General features: G+C 32.2%; 1 protein-coding gene across 3 annotated transcripts in view; it reads right to left on the reverse strand.

Moving 5' to 3' along the window:
* Window positions 1-6072: 6072 nt before the first annotated feature.
* LOC107163459 (paired box protein Pax-6-like) overlaps window positions 6073-27256 on the reverse strand; it is a 46945-nt gene continuing 25761 nt past the window's right edge. For 2 of the 3 annotated variants that reach the window (XM_089225205.1, XM_089225206.1), the window contains 6 exons: window positions 17414-17795; window positions 14123-14275; window positions 11833-11915; window positions 8195-8505; window positions 7341-7585; window positions 6073-6788 (listed from right to left, as the gene is read on the reverse strand). In XM_089225205.1, the coding sequence (XP_089081331.1) occupies window positions 6703-6788; window positions 7341-7585; window positions 8195-8505; window positions 11833-11915; window positions 14123-14275; window positions 17414-17795 (1260 nt within the window). In that variant the 3' untranslated portion in view covers window positions 6073-6702. The remainder of the gene's footprint in view (window positions 6789-7340; window positions 7586-8194; window positions 8506-11832; window positions 11916-14122; window positions 14276-17413; window positions 17796-27256) is intronic. The other variant, XM_089225207.1, reaches the window with a different exon arrangement.

Raw genomic sequence — 27256 nt, forward strand, 5'->3', positions numbered from 1 at the left:
TTTTCGAACGACGGTTCAACACAATGGTATCTTTCCTCAGTATTACAATTTACAATAATGATATGTATATAGTGTATATGGTTAAATAAAAGAAAAAAATATTTAAATTTTCTGCCCCTGTCATACATAAAATGTTTATATATATGTATATATATGTATTTATATCCATCGGTCGGTTACATATTATTATTATAAACGTAAACACTGCCCCCTTTTTGTTTTTATTATTTTCCTATTATTCTTTACTGCTGCAGTCTTACCCTTCACCCTTCCCTAAGCCTCTTACTGTTTTGCGTATATCCACACTCCGTCGTATAACCATACACATCGCTTATTACTATTATGTTATCTGTATATATCGGCGTCCGTTCCTATGGAATATCCCTCTTATGCCTGTGTCAGCCCTTTTCGACATATATTCGCATTTTTTCATTTGTTCGGTATCTTTTAGCCGCTTCTTCCGCGCGCGCGCGTTTGAAAATCCTCGTTTCGTAGATCTTTAGGTTTTGTTTTATTTTTATTTTTAGTTTTTCCAATCAGATAAAAACCTTTTCTTGTAACGTCACAATTTTCATACATTGCATAATTCATACTATACAAGCGTATGATACCGACGACTCTCATCGATTTATTACTTTACTATCGTCTATCTTACATATTATTATACTGGAGAAGCTTTATTCGCTTGTCGCGCAGAAGACATTATAGTATTATACAGAATGCAGATTAACCATGCGCTTTCGTTTCTCACCTCTAATTTTTCTTTTAATGATGAATGTGCTCACAATTTATTCAATTTTGATTTTTATATTTTTAAATGTATGTAAAAATTATTATTTCAAATCCATGCAATTTTTCTTAGAATCTAGATCTATAGGTTGAGTATAATGAGTATGTTTGATATTCGAGTTTAACATGCGTAATAATAGTAGTTTATAATAGCAGTTTTTAGTTTTTATGAGTTTAGCGAATGGTCTGAAAAAATATTTTTTATAACGATAAGCATGCATACAATATACAGCTATATACCTAAAAGGTATAATATAAAAGCTTACGCTAATTCTTATAAAGTATTAAAGTATTAAAACTTTATATTTTACCTTACTATCAGGCGCATATAATTTTTCTTCATTACTACATGTTGCTAAATGATTTAATTATACCGTGCCTATATATAGAGCGATTCACCATGCAAGCTCGTCCACATTTTTTCATTTAATAATTAATTTATTAAAATTTTGACTTTCGGAATTTTTAAATATACTTCTTAAATACTATATATTTAAGTTTTTCGAGATCTTTTTACTTTTTGAGAATCGAATGTCAAATTACTGTTTGACAATACAAACTAATGTTTTTCAAATTATAGCCGCCATTATTATCTACTGCACATTATTTATAAAACAATTTTGATCTAATTTTTAATTCGAACGAGTTGTTTTTCAAAAGTTTATATTTATACTAAAAATAATATAGTCCTCAAAAATGGTTTTACAAGCATATAAATTGGATGACCCATTAACATAGACCTATTATATTGTATACCCTAAGTTAATAGCTCAATAACTATACGTCTTTGAGTTTTAATGTAGATACATCAAAATTAATCAAAAATACCTGCAAATAATTTACAGTAGAAAAGGAAGTTCTCATTTTAAAAATTGAAGTTTGTAACTTATTATGATACACCATAAGTAATACAAAAGGAAACATGGATTTAAAATTTTAGTTTTTAAGAATGTATAATATGTAATAATTTCAGAAATCAGACTTCTCTACCTTTCATTATTGTAAAGAATTCAATCATTGTATATGTTTATAATTACTTTTTATTAATTACGCAATAAACTTTAAATAGTTACTATTTTTATATTATATTGATTAGGAAATGTATGCATTTTAATTTTAGATTTTTGATATAAATACATTAATAATCGCGGTTAATTAAAGACTTTTAGGCTTTGGTACAACATTACATACGTTTTTAATGGTTAAATTTAATATTATCTAACTCTCTAGCCAGTAAGTGTTGCCACTGGGTGATCACTTCATCATGTCAACTATGCCAATATATGTAAATTTATTCTCAAACATGCTTATCGTAAAATTTATTAATAGATTGTATGTATTAAAATAAAGTAAAAAAAAAAAATGTAATCTTATATCTGTTGCCTTATTTGTTGCATATCGGCAATGGAAGTAGTAATAGCAAATCGCTGCTTTACTTTTTTAAGTCAGTGCTTAGAAGTTTTCAACTTTTATAAGCTTCAGTTATATAGATATACAGTTAATATTAAAATTATTCGTTATTGTAAAATATAAATTAAAATAACGCTTTATTATTTTTTCAATGCTGCATACACTTATTATTTTAAACCTGTTATTATTATAATTTGTTTACGACACTCAATCTAAATAACTATCAGGTACCAATATTGGTTTGATAATATACTATATTATAAAATCAATGTCCGGCACTAACATACAGACCAAACAGTTGTGGTGTATTCATCAAAACCAATAGGTAATAGGTACCGATATTGAATTTCATTAGCATTGTAAGAATACTTGGTATATTGAAACAATTTTATTAATAAACTAAAAAAATAATTGCATACTTTATTAATTTATCCATACGGAACTCAAATTAATATCATTGATCTACAATATTCCGCTGAAATAGTAAACAAATACGAAACTCGTCTAAGTTTAAATTAGTTTATTGATTATGTGTCGAATCATTGTTTTAGTATACAAATTATTATATTATATTAGTATATTACCTAAACATAATTCCAAAACTCGGAATATACTATTCGATGTTATAGTTATGTATGTACTATATATATATATAATTAATTAATTAAGTCATTATAAGCCCAATATTAATCCACTCACTCATTCACTGCTACATCTTAAAAACTACAAAACTAACTTGAAATTTGAAATAGTGATTTCTCTAATGGTCTTATAATGTGCAATAAAATATAATTTTTTAATATTCGCATTTTAATGAAGTGTTAAAACCGAGTTCTTAAAATTCACGGTGGAAATTATAAGCACTGTTTTATGTTTACCCATAAACAGTTGCTATCGGTCACTTTCAGGGGATCAGGTACAAGCAATGGATCAGGTACAAGCAATGCATCAAATTGTCACGCTTATGGCATCTAATGAAGAAATTATACCTTAAAACCTAATGTATGTTATATATGGGTATAGCTTATATTCACAAAAACTTCTCAAATTGAAAATTTCCGATGGTTTTTAGAGATTTCGTGACTTTCGGTTGTTTACCTAGGTAAAATTATTTCACAAAGCAAGATACATTGATGCTGATTTATCTGTGAACCGAGTTACACTAAAAATGAGATGTACTCAAACCAAGATAATCCTATACATACAGTGTGTCCCGTGAGGATTTACCCATTGCGATATCTCTCGAAATAATGGTGATATCGAAATTCTGGATTTGTAATAAAACTCACAGAGATAAGAACTACAATTGTTTCATATTTTAATTTATTATAATGTTTTGGTAAAAAAGTTAAAAAATATACTTTTATATTTAATTATTTTCAAAAAAATTAAAGATAGCCATTTTGTAGAGTTTATTTTTCTGAAAATATTGACGTTTCAAAATTTTATTTTCATTAATTTCCTGATTTTTAATATTTTTTTTAGTTTCGATAAAAATTGTGAATTATTTAACACCATAATGTTATCAAACATATGACCCGCCTCACCGCGCGCATTCTCTTACGGCCAGCCGAATACTCTCCGTGTTCCTAATAGTTATAGGTATACATTTACAATCATATTTTATTTTATCAAAACTAGAAAAAATAACAAAAATCAGGAAATTATTGGAAATAAAATTTTGAAATGTCATCATTTTCAGAAAAATAAACACTACAAAATGGCTATCTTTAATTTTTTTGGAGATTATTAAATAAAAAAAAAATATTTTTTAAATTTTTTACAAAAACATTAAAATAAATTTTAATATGAAATAATTGTAGTTCTTATCCCTGTGAATCTTATTATAAAACCAGAATTTTGATATCTCCATTATTTCGTGAGATATCGCAATGAGTAAATTCTCGCGGGACACCCTGTATAATATATACAGTGAAACCTCTAAATACCGGACACTCGGTCGCTTAAATGTCGTCTGCTTTGGAGGTGTCTGCTATTAAGAGGGGAAATACGGTGAGTACACATTTCACCGTTCCCAAAATTCCGTCCGTTATTTGAAGGTGTCCGTTAATGGAGGTTTCACTGTAATATATATATACTACACAGGATTTACCAAAAAAAAAGGAACAGCACACAAGTGAAGCCGGGATATTCAGCTAGTTATACATACATTTGAAATGCTCCTAAACCTATAACTTTTACAGTTTACCACAAATCTCAGTGAAACTTTAAAATTAACACCACCTAGTAGGTATCTATTATTAGACAGGGTGATCCACCAAACATAATCATCCCCAATTTTTCCCAAATTATGTATTTCTTTAAATAGGTACTCGAGGAAGGCATCACTTTAAGTTTGTGTACCCACATTACTCGCATAGGTACTGAAACGATATTTAATTCAGTTTTTCCAGTGAGAACCAATATCTTTTTCCTGATGGTTTTTTTTTTAAGAATGACGATGCAATTTTAAATCAAAAAGTAGCGAGTAATTTTGAATTTTTTAAATTATTTACTTTCTAATGATGATAGAGGTCAATGATAACAATAGGTTTGTAAAATATAACTTTAAACTTATTATACTTATATTAACCTATATTAAGATTTTATTTTATTTTCTGAAAATCTCCTGGAAATAATATGAAGGTACTTACTTGATTAATATATAAATATACATTTAATAATTGTTTTGAACCGTCATTAAAGCCGGGTCCACACGACGATAGCTACTCTTGCAAAAGTCGCTATCGCGATAGTGCTAACAAATATTATCGCTGCGTGAACATGCAACTTTCGCACCATATGCATGATAGTTGATAGCTACTATCACGATAGCGACTATGCGATATATAACTATCATCGTGTGGACCCGGCTTAATAAGAACCACCAAAGATTAAGTACTGCAGCAGCAGTGACTTATAAATATTAAATAGTATATTGTGTGTAGGTAAATCTCAAAAGCTACTCGTTCAAATTTTGATGCAGATGTCTATGTATCAAATATTTCGAAAAATCTTCTGCTTTGCAATATTTATAGGTACCTATGGGTAGTAGGCACAACAAAAGAGGTTGGATATTACTTATAAAAATTACGTTTTGTATCGTCACAGGGGTATAAACACAATATACTGTGTGTACTTTTGAAGTGTTGGTACTCACAACTTATAAATATCTGATTGAAAAAAAACGGAAAGTGCAATGAGCATGCTTGGTGAACCACATTAATTTTATACGCAAAAGTATTTAGTTATAAATATTACCTTATGAGATGAAGAAACAACTGGAACCTGCTATAAAAAATTGCGCTATTGATAATATAACATTTATGGTATTATAGTGATACTCGTATATTATAATACCATTCGCGCATGTTTCGCATTTTGTTAAATGACGATCTATTATAAAACTTCATGACCATAAAAAAATTCTGAGAGTCTTGCGAGTTTCAGTTATTTTCGATATTCATCGAATTAATGTCAATTTTTGACATAACACGAAAACAGTCCTGGTTGAAAAACAGTCACTATAGTGTTCCATAATAGTTGTATACTCTAAATATTATTTGTAGCTCTCTTCCAAGTACAAAAAATAAAAGCAATGATTCTAAAATGAAGCATTGGGATCGATTATAATTTTTTTTTAGTTTTTTCTGTCACTGAGAATCATAATATCTGTACAATATATTAAGTTATTAAAGCTAAACAGAGTCTACGAAAAGCTCATTATGCTGTATCCCAGAAATAAGGACGGCGTCTATGCTGATAATTTATAATAAGTTATCATTTAGCGATGTATAAGTAATACATAATATATATAATATGTAATAAATAATAAATAAGGTTTATATTACAGATATATAATAAACAAAGTCATCATGGTTGTATAATATTTATTTACGATTCTCATTTATTTATAATATAGATTTTTTACACATTTTTTGTAAACAATCGCGAGATCATGTCGCGATAGAAATATAGATTGTATAATGTACAAGTTAAACAAAGAAAAGAAAAATTCGATCCCTTTATTAGCTACAATAGAATATATTTATCGTAAAATAATATGTTATTATTAGAGACATGCGAGACTCCAATATTGTTACACAGTAAGACTACGCGAGAAATTAAAACAAAGTATAAAAGAAAACTGTATTAGAATTAAAATCAAAATTTGACGACTAAATCCCTCTCTACTATTATATTTATGAATATATAATATAAATATTTATATATATTATATTTATTGTTTTGTATAGTTTTTATGTGGTTATAATATAAGATTATAATGAACAATTTATTTATACAGTAATATCAATATTATTACGTAATATTTTAATATCTTACAATGTAATATAATATTATATATACAATGTACGTACCCATATACATTGGTACAAACATCAGTTAAAAATCTTTCGTGTTTATTAAAATAAAAATTAGATCACTCAAACGTTCGTCGTAATGTACATAATATAAATATCATCAGCGGTTACCGTCATCCTTTCACTGTAATCTCGACCAGTATGTGTGTTCCGGCGCTTGGCTCAATGGTATTTGCACCGGTACAGATACTCCGGCAGATATTACGCCTGAAAACACGCAATTTCTAATATGTAAATAATATATGATGTATAATATTAAAAATATAAATAATAAAAAATGCAGCGGAGCCTCTCGATTTATATTGCTAGATACTCTCACATATTTCGGACTATAATTCAAACGAAGGCATTTTAATTTACAATATTACGACGGGCATATACTTTATAGTGTTAACCTGTATAGAATTTTTATTGAAAGCATACACATAATGCGACGATGCGTAGGTTGTAGGTATATTATTGTTTTACACTATTACCTACGATAAATATTGATTTTTATGTTTCATACAGTGTCCATGTGCTAATGATTTGAGTTGTTCGATTAGGTTTCTCGAATATTTACACCCCATAAAAGTGTGAAATTTACATTTTGCAGAATGTAATTAGGTGTTTTAAGCTTTTGCAAACTACTGCATTAACCATAACAATATATCATATGTGCTTATAACTTTTTTTATTGATGGAAAAACAATTTATCCACCACCTTACCCGTGATAATAATGATAATTAATAATTATAATACAAATTATAAATTATTACCTGTGCCCGTAGCACCGGGTGACGTGTTTGACGCATGATGAGTAGAAGTGGGATACGCCGCCGGATGCGTGTTGGCGTTGACCGAGTGCGCTGGAGCGGGTTGGCAAGGGACACGTGGTGACGACGATACCGGATGGTTATACAGCGAGTCTGGTGGCGGGTGATGGAACATGTAGGGGTATGAGCTGGCCGGATGATGATGATGATGGTGATGATGGCCGCCGGACACCATGCTGGACATGGAACTAAAAAATACGATATAAAACAGTGAATAGATTGTGAGAATCGCTGCAAGTACCTATACTAAACAACGTGTAGTAAAGATTTGCAAAATTATTTGCAAGTAAACATTTTATATATGAGATATCCGATAGCTATTAGGACGTATCACAATTTTCATTTGGGATTTGGATGTCTTTTTCAAACCTTAACGAATTACACAAAATTTGTAGTACACAGGTTAAGTCAAGTAGATATACATACCAACAAGACACTCACAAGCGGGGGGGGGGGGGCGTGAGAAGGATCCACATTCCACGGTACTGAGACCCGGGTTTTCGAGGGGCGCAGTATTCAAGCAAATAATTACTTCAATTTGTATTAGAAAAATGTTTAGGGCCCGGATTTAGTTCTGTACCAGGGCCAAAAATATGATGTGAGGAGCCTAAATACATTAGAAGTTATTTTATATTTTTAAAAGTGATTATTAATTAATGTGGAAAGTGAGCTTTTTATGTTACTGAATTCAAAAGAAAATTTATATTTTTGCCTCCTTCAAAAATCTTTGGTTTGCCCGATTTCAGTTTATTTCGAAGTTACCGTAAGATCAGTAAGCTGTGCAAGTAAAGACTTACCCATAATTGTCGGTGGGCATGGTAGCGATTGGTTGAGAGATGGATTGGTACATGTGGTTGAAACCAGCCGCTTGGATCGACGCCAGCCGGTTGTTGTGACCGCCGCCACCACCCCCGCCGCCACTACCACCGACCACATTCGACGTGGCGCCGGCCGGTGGACTTACGGACGCGGATGACGAAGAAAGTGCAGCTGGTGTACCGTTTTGCTGGTCAAGTCCTCCACCTCCTCCACCACCACCTCCACCTCTGCGCTGGTTTCTCAATTTCTCTTCACGTCTCCATTTAGCTCGACGATTGCTAAACCAAACCTGTACGAAAAATGCAATCATAGATTTTATTTTATATGCCGACGGGTTATAATAAACAAATAAAATGTACATTTAAGTAAATACTATATATTGTATATACGTATTATTATTAACATGATTGAAATGTTTTTATTAAATTGGCGTAACTATACACAGTCTGCTACTGTTCCATGTTTTGCCACTAGTTTTCAGCGATTTCTATACATTCGAATATGTTAAGCCATTCACCAGGGATGAATCGATTCCGAAAAATAAACGATTTATATTTTCCTAATATGGTATAAGTTTCATTAGGTTAATAGTCAACGCGATAAACCATCGTGGCATCATATATATATAACATATACAATACATATGATATATTATGTGTATATGCGTCTTGGCGAACGTACATGCGTTGTTCTTTCTGTATCTGTTTATTTTCGGATGATTTACGGTTGTCGTATATACATATGTTTTTGCTTTTTTTTCTGCGCGTGGGGATCGGATCGTTTATGTTTCCATTAGGATTTATTACGAATGTATGTATAGCGTGCGCCCCGTACATATGGATTGACGGATTCCGTTTCGACTGTACGACCATTCACCAAACGCACCGGCCCGTGAAAACTACGACGAGCATATTATTATGGAGGCGGTGGTGGGTTTCGTGTGTATGTTTCTAATTTAGCTAATGACCGGTTGCCCTACATAATATTCAATTCCGCTAATGTTGCGGACGAACGCCCCTTATAATATATTATATATTATAGTTTGCGCTGTCTAGTACCACCCACTGATGTACAGAAACATATATTAGGAGGTATACGGCGGTGTATCATTTATAAAAAATAGTAAATACGATTGCTGTGTAACGCCAGGGGTCGTTGATGATGTTCTTTTAACTCGTGTCCTGCTTCAGTTCGATTATAACAATATTATAATCATTGATTATATTATTATAAATACTAATATTTATAGGTACGTATTTATGCAATTAAAAAAAAATCTTGTTCTTTGGACAAGTTATATATGAGGTATATAACTCGAACCACACAAGTATCAAATTTATTTTTATCCCCTTTGAAGTTGAAATCTGAGTTATCTTTACTGTTAAATAATATAAGACTTATAATGTGCACGTGGACCCCATTTAACTATATTTTACTGGATTATAATATATTAATAGGTACAATACTATGTGTACATACGCTGCCTATATGTTCCCTTATATCGAAAGTTCGAAAAGTTCACAATATAATAAATATTTTATATCGAAGTCAATATACATAAACTATTCCGGATCTAATTAAATATTTTGGAACGTATAGCGCCTGATTTATATTTTAATAATTCATTCATTATACACAGACTTTCGAGCGCGTTTCGGATCTATATATAGTGTGTACCAACAATAAACTTTACTATTAGATATCATAATATGTATATAGGTTTATACTTGTATACAGTTTTAATAACTATATATAAGTAGGTGTATTGGTATTGTATAATACAAACACGGTATGTCATTTATGGTGTTATAGTATAAAACGAAGATTTCGCAATAATCATTACGAAAATATTAAAACAATGAGTGATACATAAGTGATATAAACCCATAAATACTAAGCATAAACATTATCCAATATAAAAGTATAATATAATATGACAAAATATAAACATATTTTGCAATCTTGGGACTTGGACTAAGCAGAACTCACTGTGGATCATTTTTATACGACAAACGTAACGAGTATTTTATCGTCCAGTCAATTAGGTTATTTTCCTTCGTCGTTAGTATTATTATTTATTATTAATGTTTTACCTATACCAAAACGTTCAACAGGCTCGTTGCGCGCGACGGTCATTGAATTTATTGTCGACGCGAGGGAAGTTAAAAACCGGCGGTCCCTTTGTGCTCGTTAAATTTATGTCCACCCCCTGGTACACACACACACACTCACACATATGGGTTTTTATTATCGTTGTGAGGGCGGTCCGCGATTAATCAGTTTCTTTTTTTTCTTTATTTTTTTCTCCCTCAATGTCCGGCAGCGAAGAGGACAATTTCCTAACTGGTGGTGATCGTGGGACTGCTGCTGCGTTCGGCTATAATACATGTAGTAGGTATATTACAGCTATATAGCGTATGTGTGAGTGTTTATCTATATATATATATATATTATATTGTCCTGGTGGTGGAGAGGACGAGGGCACGTTCTCGGTAATTGAACTGTCCCCAATTGCTCGGCACAAACAGATTATTTTTACTATATATATATATTATATATATATACATAAACGCACGTATATAAATATAGCAATAATATCTATCGTATATACGAGTATAATATACCCGTCGCTAATAAAATCAAACTGGCCTATATATACACCCGTCCTCGTGTCGTAACTTAATTGCCTGAGTGTGTGTGCTCGTACGTGGAAGCGAAGGGGAGAGGTGATATTTTGTAGAAGAAGACGTTTTCCGTGTCCGTCGTCGTATTAAAACAGAATTACGCGGCGCAAATCGAAGAAACCGACCGTCATCGTATTATATTATTACGTATAATACACGTCATATATATTTTGTTATTTTGTATAGGTAATAATAATAATAATAATAATAATAATAATATGATCAAATAGTTTCTGCAGTTTTCTTTTTATTCCACGGACGTCTTGTTACACGCACGTCACTACACCCTGAAGAAGGGGGAAAAAGGCTACTTTTATTTTTTTATAAAGGGATGAAAATTCATCTCACGCCTACGGCACGCCGCCACCGGAATGTCAGTTATTCGCATATAATATAATGTAAAATAATACACGCCGCGGTGCACCGGCGACTGGCGGCAGCCAACCACGAGCGCACATACCCGTACACGCGGACAAGCACAATGCCCTGGTGCGGGGAGGATGCCCCTCTTTTCAAAATCAATACCTCGCACCCTATCGCCCGTGGTTTTCATTGTCGCTAGCATGAAAATTCTCGCCACGAATAATATTTTCACCAACTCGTTCCCGCCACCACGGATTATGTAACAATGAATAGGTTTATACAATATTATAGTATTACACACGAAACACTGCAGTCGAAGACGAATTATATACGTTCCGACTTTCGAACATTAAAATGATGAAAAGTATGAAGTACCTATATAGAACGTTATAGGTAAAATTATATATTACCTAGTAAAATACAAGTCATATCGTTTCAACATGTTTCGACTTAAAATTAATTATTATTTAGCTAGTATTTACAATAGTTATTGCAGTATATATATACAATATACATATTATAGTTAGATATACATTCAAGTGATATATTATAGTGATTATTAGTATTACCTGAATTCTGGCTTCCGGAAGAGATATGTTATCCGCCAGCCTCTCTCTGGCGAACACGTCCGGATAATGTGTTCTCTCGAATTCTGAAAGCAGAATAAATTTGATTACATTTATTATTTATATTATTTATATATATATTATATATATACACACAGCTCAGGCACATAAAGTGAGCAATGATCATAACTCAACCAAAAAACGGACAAGTAACAATTAGGTATTATTTCTTTTAAGATACTTTGACACTTATTAGCTTTGAGTTATGAGTACCTATACTATACTTTAATTAGAAATATTTATAGACTAACGAAATGTCCGCCGAGGCACATATGGATGTAGGATCTAGGTATAATTTTTTTTATAATTTTATGATTAATAATGAAACATTAAAATACCAATAGTATCCATAAAGAATCAAAATTACACCATGTGTAAAAAATAATAATCTGAACATAATAACAATTTCAAGTATTTGCGTTTTATTTGTTTTTGAATTACTTCCAAATAAAAAATAAATTTAATACATGGTACGCTCGCGTAGTATTACATATTTTGTTAAAACAAACTTCAGACGTTCCTAATAAATATTTGCGGAATTATACTCTCTTTTTTTTCATCCAGTAATAACAGTTAATGTGGAGCCTTATTATATAAGCTTTTCAAAATGTAAGTATGAATATTATTAAACATATTAGATATTTTTTTACAGTAAAAAATAACACACATAACCATTCAATCATAAAGTCAATAAATTTATCGCTCCATTCAGAATCTAAAAAAAACTTAACACAGATAACCTTAACTTAGGAGACCGGCCAATCATTTATAGACAAAATAGTACCTATAAAAGATTTTATTAATGGAAATTCAGTCAAATAATTACATAAATTACAATTATAACTTAAACAAGGCCTACATACACTAAATGTCCCAAATTAGAATATCTTGTTAGTGAAGTGATTATACTATACATAGATATATTTATTGTCATTTAAGTTCTTTAAGTGATATTATGTTACGATATAGTGTTTGTTAGAATCAGTATAATATGTCTCATAACATTCCAACCAACATGAATGAAGCATTAGGACCAGGCATCGAAAACATCGCAAATTTGTTAGCTTTGTTAGGAAAAACCTCCCTATACCATACAATTTAAGCTTTCTGCTAACGATAACCATAATATTAATGTTAGTGGAAATCACACAAAATTAACACCATATTGATTGTATAATTTTAGTTCTAGAAATCACTCATATTATGTATTAAACAAAAAACTAATAACCTTTACTGTTCATGTTTTTAAATTCAATAAAAAAAAATTATTATTGGCTCCCTACACGCTGCCATTTTTGTTTTTGTCATCAAATATTTGATTGAGAAAGGATAAATATGCAATAACTTCGCATATTTCAATCATGATTATTAAACATTGATTTATAGGTAATTAAAATTAAAATTATTTTGTATGTTATTATAAAACATATATAGGTCTAGTCAATAGTCAATAACCATCAGAGATTTTGTTTAAACCTTACTATACTCTATACTCGAAATTGAGACTAGTAGTTGTTAACTGAATAAATGTATTGCATTGTCAAACGACATTGATCGATTTAGCACTGAAGGAAGTTTAAGACAAGAAGCATTACAATTTAGTTTAAACACTGTATAGATTGAAATTAATAAGACAGCGGCAATGTGTTAACACTACATTGTTAGCTTGGTTGACTAATGTTGGTTGAACTTACGAATAATTAACGGTAACGTTCAAATTACATATATTGTGCTTGACAACAACAACAACAAAAACTCAATAGTCTTATAGTTTGTATATATCGTCGACACCGACAAGGGTAGATGATTGATTAATTTTGTACACACGAGAAACTACAACCTCAGAAAAAAAATTCAATTACTTTTTGAAATATATATATAATATGCAATATTATAATACATAATAATAAAGACTGCTATATATGATGCACTGTAGTATGGTATTTAAATACTTTAAATATACCGAAAATATATGGATCACCAAGGATGATGATAAACTTTTAAACAAAAATCCCGAATCCGTTCTAACTTTCAAATTTATAATATTAGGCATATGTAGGATTATCAAGAAAACGAAATTCGGTCGGTTGCTGAAAAAGTACCATTGATTCAATTGTTGTTAAATTCAGATTTTGAGATATATATTGTGGTTCACAAATTTAACGATATATGATGATATGATGATTAACGATTTTTTTGTGTTCTATACGTATGTTGACCACCTATAACTAACCTTTTTCTAAGCTGTCTATTTGGTCGTTGGTGAAACTAGTCCTGTTTCTTTGCAGTTTCCTTTTCAGTCTAAGTCTTAGTTGCGAATCGTCATCCGCCGACGAATTGTGCTCCGAGTTGCCATCGGACGTGCTCTCCGGTGCTAATTCAGCAGCTGAAACACGCCAATTCGAATTCAGCTAAATTCTTTGAAAAAACACACGGTAATCGGGAATTCGGGAACCTAATAACTAATAAATATATAATAGAATGTGTTATTGTACACTTGTAGCTATGTATTTATATCGAATAGGTACTTTTATAAATAATAGTCATATTCATATTATGTTACGAGAAATGTTATACTTCCCATTGGGAACGGATCCCTGAGTATATAACATTATATTGAAGCGGTTTTCGGCCATCATAGTTATAGAGTTAGACAGTAATTAAAATAAACTAAATCTTATCAAAAAACGTTGAACCTGCCGTCAGCAATAAATCAATATATTAGGCATTATGACATTACTGTTACATTATAATATTATAGTTTTGTGTGTACACGTGATACGCATCATCATAATAATAATAATAACATAATATATATTGGGTGCCTTTACACGGGTTTCATAGGCGTTTTGTTCCGCTTTCGATTTTGATCGGCTCTCGCGCGATCTGCCAGTGGAGGGTACATAATTATAATATATATATATAAAGGTGAGGTACACATATAGGCGGGTTACATAGCGGGCAACGCGATCAATCGTTTGTGTGCGTGTGTGAAGGGTGCGGGCACACGTGTAACCGCTTGGGTGTGCGTGAGTTGCGTGAAATAACCCTCACGGCATCGGCGACCCTGGTCGAAGGGACGGTGGAAGGGCGGTCCGGTGCGGGCCTATCGGAACTCTCGAGGGGACCAACGACTGGTCGGCAGGCAGTGGTGGCGGTTGCGCGCCGGTCCGGAAGACCTGCCCACCCACCCCTTCTCCACCACCAACACCCGTTAGTCGTCCCGTTGTGGCGACGGCGATAGGGCGCCGCAGCTGCTGCAGTCGGCGCGTATTGCACAGTTGCAGAAGAGGGACTAGCGACGGTGGCGGTTTGGTGGTCGGCCGGAGGGTCGGTGGTGCGGGCTCCCTCGCTGTTCCCGGAAAATCGGCGGCCGACGCGCGTAACCGGATTTCGATCGGTCTATACGACGAGGGTGGCCCGCCACCGTCGAACTCGCGCGCTCGCCAAAACAAAAGAATCGGCCCGCGGCCAAATTTTATTTTTATTTTGTTATTATTATTGTTAAATTTATTATTATGTAGGTACGGGACGCTTTCACCCGGAAACCTCTGTATAACGGACACCTATGCAAAGATAGAAATAATTGGCGAAGGTCTTGGGGAAATCCTACAACAATAATCGTAAAATGTTGTATATTATACTTTGTAATACTCTTATTGTTTGGTCTTAAAAATAAAATAATTCCTAATAGGTTGAGAATAATAATTGATAACAGAGCACCCGAGGACCATGATTACAGAGACACCATTTCAAATGAAATCTAAATCAAAGTTTTGAACCACGGCCGAAAGATTTTATTTTATTTATATATGTTAATAATATTTTAATAATATGTGATAAATTTGTATTTTGTACCATTCCAGAATTCCAGATTATCCTTTTTATTCCGAAATTATACAATTATTATTGGGCCGTTACTGCTTTTTGTATAGGCAACCAAACATACAAAACAACTTACTATGCATAATATTATGTAATGCAACAATAAATTGTACACAGAAAATGCTGTACATCACAAAATAAATGTAATTTACACGAATTGAAAAAGTTATACATTGATACGTTTTAATACATTTATTACAAATGGGATTGTTTATTAAATTAATTATTATTAAAATTTCACTTTTATATAAGTCTTAAAAGTGCATTTAAATTAAAATAAGTATTTTTACTCGTTAAAAACATGAAGGTAAATATAATTCACAAAAAAATGTTGTATATTATTTATTATTATGTACCTCGAGGCTTATGCTTTATATTCGGTTTGAGTATAAGCTATAAAGTAATATATATTTTATGCTCTTAAATTACTTCATGGGAAAAAAAACAGTAATTTAAAGAAGGGGCCACGATATAATATTATGTTTCAAAGGTTGATTCGTCTGTGTGTGTGTTGTCCTTTTACGTGTTAAAAAAGCATGTTAAACACAGCGTATATAATTGCGCGTGGAATTCCTCTTTTAAAAAGTAGATTTAAATTGTATATGCATACTAACGGAATAATGGAAATATTGAGAAAAAATAGAGAGAAATATTTTTAAGTTTTATTTGCTAAAGTTAATTGCTTCTCGCTATACCTATTATAATATTTTTTCGATAAATGTCATTCTCTCGCCCAGTCACTAGGACAGTATTTTTATTATAAAATGGGTACCTATATAATATATTATAAGTTCAACAACAATAAGATTTTATGATGGTGTATAATCGTGTGAAGTGTAATCGTATTATTCCATACTAAATTTTGCATAACTCGATTAGTTTTTAATATAAATAAATCAATAACTACAAATGCAGATTGTGTGTACACTCGTAGAGTGTATACATTCTGTATTTACTAATTAATGTATAAATTATTTTAAAACAATAAATTATTGCATTAATATCGCGAGAGTAAATGAAGAAAAAACTTTATTTAAAAGTTTTTTTGACAATACATATATATAATAAAATATATATACACGTAAACTACTGTTTATTCATCAAGTTGCTGAATGCTGAAATTTCCGCGATATAATAAAAACAATAACCGTACCTTAAATAAAAACAATTTCATCAGTGAAGCTTGCAGAGTTCAGTTAAGACTTGGAAGGGGTGAAAAGAGAAGCTGATCAACAATAACTCGCAAACTCTAATAAACTCTGTTATACATGCTCGTAATTATTTCTTTTAACGTAAACCATAATTATATTCTCAGTCGATATAATATAAATGTTATGCATACATTTCAATTGTATAAATGATACTTTAAGATATATATTCAGAATACAAAAATGTGAATATACGAGTCGACATAAACAATAATGAACTTAAGAGTAAATCAATGTCTTTGTAAAATCGTTATTTAACTGTAAGTCTGTAACAACTAATACGTTATATACCCTAAGCTTGCTTAAGATTTAATTGGAAGAGATTTTTTTTTTTAAAACACTAAATTCAAACGATATAATAATAAAGAAAATTCGTCTCGCATTAGGGAAAATACAAATAAAATAGACCAATATTTTCCGGTGATGCTCACCTCTCCTCTGGATATCATCTCTGGACACGGTGGTGAGTGACGCCGTGGTAGCCGTGGCCAGAGAAGCGGCCGCTGGATTTCCCGGATGGTGGCCAGCCGAGCCGACCAGTGCCGGGTGGTGCGGTGACGGCGCGCCGCCGTGCACGGGTGGGCCGCCCGACGATGGTGGTGGTGGTGGTGGTGGTGCTGCGTACCACGGCCAACCCGTTTGTCCGTTGAACATGCGGAGCTTGTCGTACACAGACTCTGCCGCGCCACCTCCGCCGCCACCGATGCCGCCACCGCCGCTCAGGCCATTTCCACCGCCCGGCTGGTGCGTCGACGAGGCCTGGTGTTCCTTTTGTGCGGCCAAGTTCCTCAGCACCCGGTTGATGGACGACACCTGTAAAACACATTGTAACATTTAAGACAATATGATGACATGATTTTAGTTTCTTATATTACAGCCGACTTATGGAGTGTACTTTTGGGAAATCGGCTAACAATAATTGGCAATACGGCCTGGAAGTAGAAATAAAATTAACCTTTCCGAAATTATTCTCTCTAAAAGGTTCAAACAGGTAGATGTCAAACTTAACATTTATTATTTTGCGATTCGTTACATTTTGATTGATGCGTGGGACTTGATCCCGATCAGAAATTAGTTGAAATTGTCTCAAGTTATTTGTGTCGTATAAAAAATAATAGTCGTAGAGAAAATCGATAAAACCCTTTGTTACATTTGTCTTATACCATAATAATATTAATATGTTAATTTAGCTCAGTTATATCATACATTTTATAAATCTTGTTTCGATGACTAATAACCTGTGACATTATATTAATATACCAACTGCAGTTACTTGATGAACGCTGCAGGAATCACGTGACCCGTCCAAAACATCTAACACTGTATGTATATATGGGTTTTTAAATTTAATTTTCGTGTCAATGTTCTGGGTTATTGTTATTATTATTATTATTATTATTATTATTATTATTATCATCGTCATCGAGTGCAATTATTATTATTATTGTTACGCTCAGTCGTGTATTATATTCAACGTGCGTACGTTTTGATTATCGCGTGTAAACATGCGTGTTATAATATATACATATAGGTTGTGCACACAGAATGAAGAGACGCGGTCGACTGGAGAAATCGCTACGACGACGGTGGTGGGAGGAGGAAAAAAATTTGTTTTAATCAGTCTGCATGCATTGTCCGTGCGCAAATCGGTGTGTTAATTTGGACAAATGCGACGGAGGTGGGACAGGCCGAAGGGTGGCATCGACCGCTGCCACCGCCGCCGTATAATGAAGTATTGGCTGGCCAAGTCATTGAGCAAACATAATAAAACAAACATTTTGCGCTAAAGGAAAGCGTTTAGAAAAAATAAAGAGGAAACAGTGGGGTTGTTGCGCGCACACTGCAATATTTTCTAGTTGTTTTATGTGCAGTAATTGCGAGCTTTTTTAAATTAAAAGTAAAAGAAAAGGGGGATGGAGAATATTTGTTTGTTTTTCAGCTCTACTGATAACCAGAGTTTCTTTTATTCGTCTGTATTATTTTTTTTTTTATTATTCATATTATTATTACGCGTAGCCCGGCGAAGGTACGCTAGCTGCACACCAACAAACCTGAAGAGACGCATGCAGACCTGGCACTACGCTAGACCAGTATTTTGCCAAATAACATATTATTGTTTAGAGATTTCAATTTGCAAAGTCTCTAGAAATCAGAATCTTGAACCTCCATTACCAGTTTGTTGTATAAAGTTTAAATTCTTCGATTATAAATTATAATATGTACAAAGCTATTTATTGTTAAATAAAATTAAAAAAAAAAAACAATATTTCAACAACCGATATACGAAAATGTTGTTCATGCGTGGTCATTTCCGCTTGCTAACCTACTCGGTAAAAGATGATAGTAACAGAATTGTATTATTAACATTCGACTCGGGTGGGTTGACTCGCCGACATGCGAGTTAATTAAAACAGTAGAATTCGGAACTATATATACTGTCACGATGGTCGTCAGGTTTAACGAACATTTTAATCAGGTTACGACACGACTTCCGCAGGGGGGTATGTGGATACGCTGCAACATTCTAGTCGGAGAGACGCGCTTGGAGGCGCTATGTACCCTAAGCCAAACGCGTGAGGGAGGGAAAAAAGAATTACTCATATATATATATATTATATACACGAGAGAAGAGTGAAGGATAGTGAGTTTATATATGATATATATATATATTACTATATGATACTGGTTTTCATATATATATATATATATATATATATATATATATATATATATATATATGTATATATACGTAGAGGGTGCCCCGAAAGACTAAAGGTTTTTGGACCGTGAAACGCGTCGTACTCGTTAAGTGTAATTGCGTTACGTAAACGACTGCGTAAGTCTCCACGCGAGTTGTCCTCTCCACTCCGCTTTTTGCGAGCTCGCGCGCGTCGTGTCGCCGCGACAACCAATCGACGGTGGGGTGGTGAGTTGTGTAGTGGCGGGGGTTGTATACGTTGAATATATAGTATATATATATATATAAACACGGGGTGAATTGCCAGTGACAGCGGAGACATAAATCCTTCGGGATAAAAACAACGTGGACCCGGCAGGCAGGGATGTACATTGTACTTATATATATATATATATACATATAATATATAAGCGTGACAGTTAAATAACAAGTGTAATATACGAGGTCGTGTATCCGCCGGCAGTGGTAAAGGAGAGGTAACGAGCTTCAACAGTGGGGCGGCCGCGAGTTCAGCGAAAATTAACAACGAAAGACCACCATTTTACTGCCTCCGGGCAGCGGCTTCGTACATATTATATAATATATATAATATATATATATATATATATATATGGCTCTAGAGACGAACGTTTTCCGTTCAAATTGTTTTTTTTTCGCCTGTAAAACCGCAGTAGAGAGTTTCTTGATGAGGTCTTTTTCATGATTAAAAATTAATACGTTTTCATAATTATTTTATAACATAGAATTAGGCATGCAGTCGAAAATAAACCTAATTGATATTGCGTGTACCCTCCCTTTTTGTGGAAAAAATGTCGTTGAAATAATATGATGCATAATATAGGCAATACGCACTTATATACATATATTATACATTATTATATAAACGGAAATGTGTTTGAAATCGAATCGTTATAATAAAATCCCGATCGTATAATGTTTCTCGTATATAGAATAGTATCTATGCAACATGGGGAAAGTTTTGACAGAAGCATAAATTTATAATATATAATACAGGGTGTCCCAAAGAGATCTGACATTCTGACGAATGAAATAACTTTTGTTCTAATCAATATTTTTTAAAAATTTCTTTTAAATATAATCCATTGACACTTACGCTACATTTTTAGAATACATTTTTTATTTTTTAATATTGAAAATAAAAAACTTAAAAATTGATAAAAATTTTTGAATTATCAATATTTTCGTTAGGTAAATTATAGTAATTTATAATGTATAATCACATATTATTAAAATAAATACAATAAAAAAAATAATTAGATTTTAACATGCACTTATTTAAAAATGTTCTTATAAAATATTTAAAAAAAATTTTATTATTATTTGAAATTACAAGGTTTCTAACATAAACTAGATCGTAATTTATTTAACGAAAATATTGATATTTAAAAAAATTGTAAAAAATCATCCATTTGACTTAAATAAGTATTTTTACCATATACATTTTTCTAAACATCAGTCAAATTTCAATTTTCAGTATTAAAAAATAAAAAATGTCTATATCTGTAAATCTAAAAATGTAGCACAAGTTTCTATGAATTATATTTAATAGAAATTTTTAAAAAAATATTGATTAGAACAAAAGTTATTTCATTTGTCAGAATGTCAGATCTTTGTGGGACACTGTATACCTAATATGTATTATATTGCAAATAATATAGTGGCAGATTAGATGGTTTTATAGCGCACAGCAGTTAGTGTTTAAAACAACGTATAAATTATTAAAACAATTTACTGTATAGGTAGGTAGTAAATAAATTAAAACAAAAAAAAAAACATTAATGTGATTAGAGCTGATAATTACGATGGACGTACGAAATCAAAATAAACGTTTACTTATCATACTTTTTATTTTTTTTCAGTTCCCACAACGGATTATGAAGCTATGTACAATTTTAGTGATAAAAATAGGAGAACGTACCTACCTATATTATGTAGTTTGTCAGAATAGTCTGCACATATCACAACGAATAATAGACTTAATATTAATAGCCAAAGAAGAAGACTATCATCATTTATTAGAATTTGCAGATTCTTATAAAATGCAAATATAAATTTAGTAATGTAAGCAATACGGTGGTTTTATTTTTTACCAATTAGTTATTTGTCACATTATTTTGCTTTTATTTTTTTTTTTTATCAAGAAAAAACAGATTTTTATTTTTTCTAATTTTAGCCACCATGCGTCAGGGAATTCAGATAATTTTTAATCTATCTTGAACTTGGCAAACACACTAATTACTACTTATGTCAAAATGCTTAAGTCATAATACCTATATACTTTACATATTAGTACATTATTCTTAATAAACAGATTTATCTATTTTCAATTTTTAGTAGATATTTCATAGAGGAATATTGTTTTGTTTTTATATATTAATATAATGTGCGACAATGTCGTATGTCTATAAATATTATATTACATCGGTAACAGATTAGTTTTTGACGTTATATATTATAGTATTATATCCAAAAAATTATTTCCATTACAACGAAGCCAAATTATAATTTAATATTATATTAGGACCACCTCAGGTCATACATTTTGGTCTTCTAGAAAACACAATAATGTACTCGCAATACAGTCGTTCCACCATATATGATGACTGATGAGGTATGATCATGTATCATCGCCTGATTGTATCACATTAATTATTAACTTAAAATCTACCTAAGCAGCAGACAGAAGTAACTCGGCCATTGTAATAGTGTAACAATATAGACACACACATGCGCAAGTACGCATGCGTCTGATGTGCACTGTTGTACGATATTATAATATTGGCAACACAGTTTCGGGGAGAGAAAACAATGTGTCGGAGAGCAGATTTCTGCGTACGTGCAACGTCCATTGATCCGTCACACGTATATACGAGTAATATAATGACTCGTGAGGCGTGTGACGCGTGTGCGACAATAAAATCTGTGACAATATTTATATATATATATATATATATATATACATAACATATATTAGATACATACACGAGTATAATATATTGTATGTAATATAGGGGCGGCGGTGGCTACGACGGTGGAGTGCGATTGTGCGACCGAGTGCACTCAGACGAACAGTGTTCGCCTTGTTCTAAATCGCCGAACGGAGCGAAATTACCTCTGGTCGATTCTCAAAGTCTGTGTAGTTACACACATAATATTACATATACATTTACATTATACATAATATTATACGCTGTGCATATTGTAAACATGTATAACAATCTATATATAGTATTATATACGTAGGAATAATGTATAATAATATATTATCCGCATGTTATATTTATTGTGGATGAGAAAGAGGGAGAGAAGTCGGATGTGCACTGAAGGATGTGTTTGCTTAACTAAGTACCTACAATTTGTATTTTTGTCGAGACTGGGTATCTTACAGACAGCGATTAAAATTTTATAAAACAATTCTCATGATGGTCCGGACAACTACGCTACACGTGTATTATAAGCCATGTTCAAATGACCTAAACATCTTTCAATCACGTTATAATATTGTCTGCAAATTATAGATATTTTTTGATGCCAAATGTCAAGCTAAATTTTAGATTTAAAAAAAATAAAAAATACGTTCCCATTAAATTCTACATAGTATAGGTACTCCCTCCCTCCTTCTCTCAATAATCATTATGTTACATGTTATATTGTGTACACGACGAGTGTAGGGACATATTTTAAGTAAAATGTAGAAATACTATACCAAATACCGGCGATAATATAATAAACAGAAATATATAAAATATATACAATACAATTTTCAGTCGAACATCGTAATACTACCTATGTACTTCAAAGATATGTTGTCGATAAAGATGAATCATATTTTGACGGACAGTGTACGAGTATTATTTTACGAAAAACGTATTGTGTTACACTTAAATGTTCGAACCGAATATTCAACTAAATGTGAAAATAGTACCTATGATGTTATAGAATATTCATTACACCGGAGCCGTATATGATGGAGTATTCATCTTCCAATAGAGAATATAGAGGATGATAATCAAATGTTTGATGTTTTATGTTACATAATATTATATTATATAATACCTAAAATAAACAATTATATTTATATGGGTAGTGGCAAAGTGTACGAAGTACATTTTAACTATACTATACAACGTATGTGTCCAATACCTATTAGATTTGTTTAAAAAATAAATTCGTCTCTATTTACAGTACAATAATATATTTTCAAGTTTAATGGTGAACATTCTTTATTAAATAAAATTGACGCTGAAATACATTTTAGGTACCTAATTTATATTCAGAAAAATTATACAAAATATTATTAGAACAAACTACGAAGATTGCTTTTGTTTTGATTATAGATGGTAGAATGTAGAAAAATATAATTAATAAAATATTAAAATCTATACATCTCTCTGTATATAACACACATACGTGAATTTATCTTTTCTCTATAATATATTAAAACCAAGTTTTCTTAACGATAACAGATGTGTATGTTATATAGAAGAATAAAATACTAAATAATATAATGTGTTATTATAATGGAATAATCGCTGATCCTGCAGTCAGTTGCCTGCGAACAGAAATCTTTTGTCAATCACAATACGTTGTAAAAAATTAAAAATTTGTAAATCAAGCGTTCGATCTAATATTATTTACGATAGAGGAGGCGATTGCGTGACCACAGCGTGAAACGGGATCAGGAAATTGGGGACCGATGTATATATTATGTATAATACATATATTATATTATAGATCGCGACCGGCGTGGTTTCGAATTGATACGATTAAACAGCAGCTAGCGTACGGGAACCCGGTCGGCGGGGGGGCTTGGTCGAAAAAATTAAATATATACGCGGCGTCATATAAAGGGTAGAGGATTAAGGAAAATTTCAAACGGGGACAAAAAACACGCCGGATTCGATTATGTACGGCGGTGGACCCCGCGAAAAGCTTAAAAATGTCGCGAGAGACAGCAGCAGGAGTTGTGTAGTATAATATATGGAGGCGACGGCACAGACAAATATATACATATACCTGGTATGTACATGGTATACACGGGCGCGTAGGGGTCGGGTCTGCGAACGACAAAGTTTTCCAGACGGCCGAGTTTTCGCATGCACGCTAGTAAATTTAGAAACGTCGGCGGGCTGCATATATAGGCGTCCGGCTATGGAGTATGCGGGGGGGGCGGGGGCGTATGGATTTTAATAGTATTAGGCCCGTGTAATCTGGTCGACGGCATAATTTGTAATATAATAATGTGTTAAAGAGTGCGAGGGATGAATCTAAAATCTATATATTCGTGAGCGCGAACGCTGCCGCATTGAGTGGAGGGTGCAGGGGTGCGTACTAGTGTACTGTGTATATACATGCGTGTGTACAATATGTGCGTATATATTGTACGGAGGCTGCAGCGGGGAATTCATTATTGCGCGAGGCCTATGCCAACGCCAGATGGACTAATCAGCTGATCTTTATTATGGGCGACATTCTTCTGGACCATCCGACTGGAAACCGAATAACCGGGGCGAGTGGTTTTGATACGTCAGCCTGCGTTTGACTCGGGACACACGGCTGCGGCGGCGGTGAATATAGCATATATAAGTATATATATATATATACGCACACCACTGAAAACCGATTTTTTATTATTATTATTATTTATTATTTTTTTTTACTCTACTGGTTTTTTTTTACTTCGAATTTTACCTTATATTTTTTTATATATTTTTAACAGAAATTTCTATCAAATCCATACTAAGAGCGGTTCGATAATCTCTCGTGTTTGATGTCTGAGCCGCTATTTACGCAAACCACTAGTACCGCGCTTAAATATATTGTAAACGTTAAATATTAAATTGATGAAAAAATACTATTACTACTTTTTCCTACCAAAAAATATGAGCGAAATACACTTTTTAAGTAATTATATTATGTTACATAGTTACACTAATACATATTTCTGGGTGAACTGAGTTAATTTTTGCTTAGGTGTGTATTTATAAAGTATAAAAAATACTTCATGAATAGGTTTGGGAGTTGAATAAAGAAAATTTTTGAAAAATATTATTGTAATAAAATTAATTTCTCTACGACAGTTGAAAACAATTGTGATTAATGTGAATCATAATAATATATGAACTCTTTTTTAGTTGACACTTATAGTTATAATAATATAATACTGATAACTGTTAATTTATTAGTTATTTAATTAAAAACAATTACATAAGAAATAAAAAATAAAAAATTGTGTTTTATTAATATTGTTGGACGTAAAGGTATATATTTATTTATTTATTTTTTAGTAAAAATACGAGTTCGTACAAATATAATATATAATATGTTAGTCCGAAACAAGCAAAAACAAAATACATTTCTCTTTAAATACTTATTATGTTATGGAATTATGATTCAATATTAGACCATTATAATTAACGATAACATTTGTTAAATTTAATTTGAATTTATCGTTGTAAAATAATTTCAATCTGAACACATGGCATCGAGCCTTTTAATTAACGGTGTGATTTTTTCAATGTAAAATACGATTAAACTCGTCCGTCGCGGGCTTTGGAAGTAGCAGTTTCAACAATGGGTCTTAAATTTTGACGAGCCTATTATTTGCGGTTACTGAGGAGTTTTATGCGAGAAAAAAAATGAAAAAGTAAAAAGCGAAAAATCTCCAGGGTGCATTTTCGGAAAGGGGTGTGGGAATAATTTAAAACTAATTGGCGCCGGGCGGGAAAGTTTCTTTGTCCGTAACCTATTGCGGTGGAATGGGTGGCGAAAGACATTTCTATAACTATAAAATATATAGTCATATCTTATTTAAATGACAATGCCACAATGGTCGTATAAAGTTTAAAAGAGGAATTCCTTCTCTTTGTTATTATTATTATTATTTCGTAGTCCACAAAATTACAGAGCGCAAAACGTGGCGCGTACACCACGCAACGGGCTTCCGTCCATGCACACCCGACACCGGACAACAACCCTAAACAGAAGACTTTCAATCGCAACACTGCCCCGCAGCAGTATATATAATATATAGGGTGTTCGCGCAATAATATTATAATATATTATGTACAATTTGGTTTTATTTTTTTAGGGAAACATTACCGTTGACGTTTATGTAAGCTAGCGATGACAGATGACCCGACTTGGGGCTTCGGACGCTTGACCCCTGTTTACGACAAATTTCCTAGGGTATATTATGTATATATATAACTAAACCGTGTTGCAAACAGTCAACTCAGTGACTACACGCGCACGTAAATAATATAACGAATTATTAGGTATCGTATATACAATATAACCTTCTCGAAAAACATATATTTAAATGCAATGTCATTAAATATAACACCAGCCTAGGCCAAGCCACAAGAGTATAATATAAAAAAAAACATATGAAAAATGTTTTTAAATATAGCTGCTGAGTAAACACTGGTGTGTTATTATATTATTGATAAATCTTACATCATATGGATGAAAATTGAATTAATAGTTAATATGAATAATATGATATTATATTTATTATGAAAATTAATTGAATAAATCGATTTAGAGTGGTAAT

The sequence above is a fragment of the Diuraphis noxia genome, unplaced genomic scaffold, assembly GCF_037042655.1.
Source record: "Diuraphis noxia isolate RWA-SAM2 unplaced genomic scaffold, SU_Dnox_SAM2 contig0004, whole genome shotgun sequence".
In the NCBI taxonomy this organism is placed as follows: domain Eukaryota; kingdom Metazoa; phylum Arthropoda; class Insecta; order Hemiptera; family Aphididae; genus Diuraphis; species Diuraphis noxia.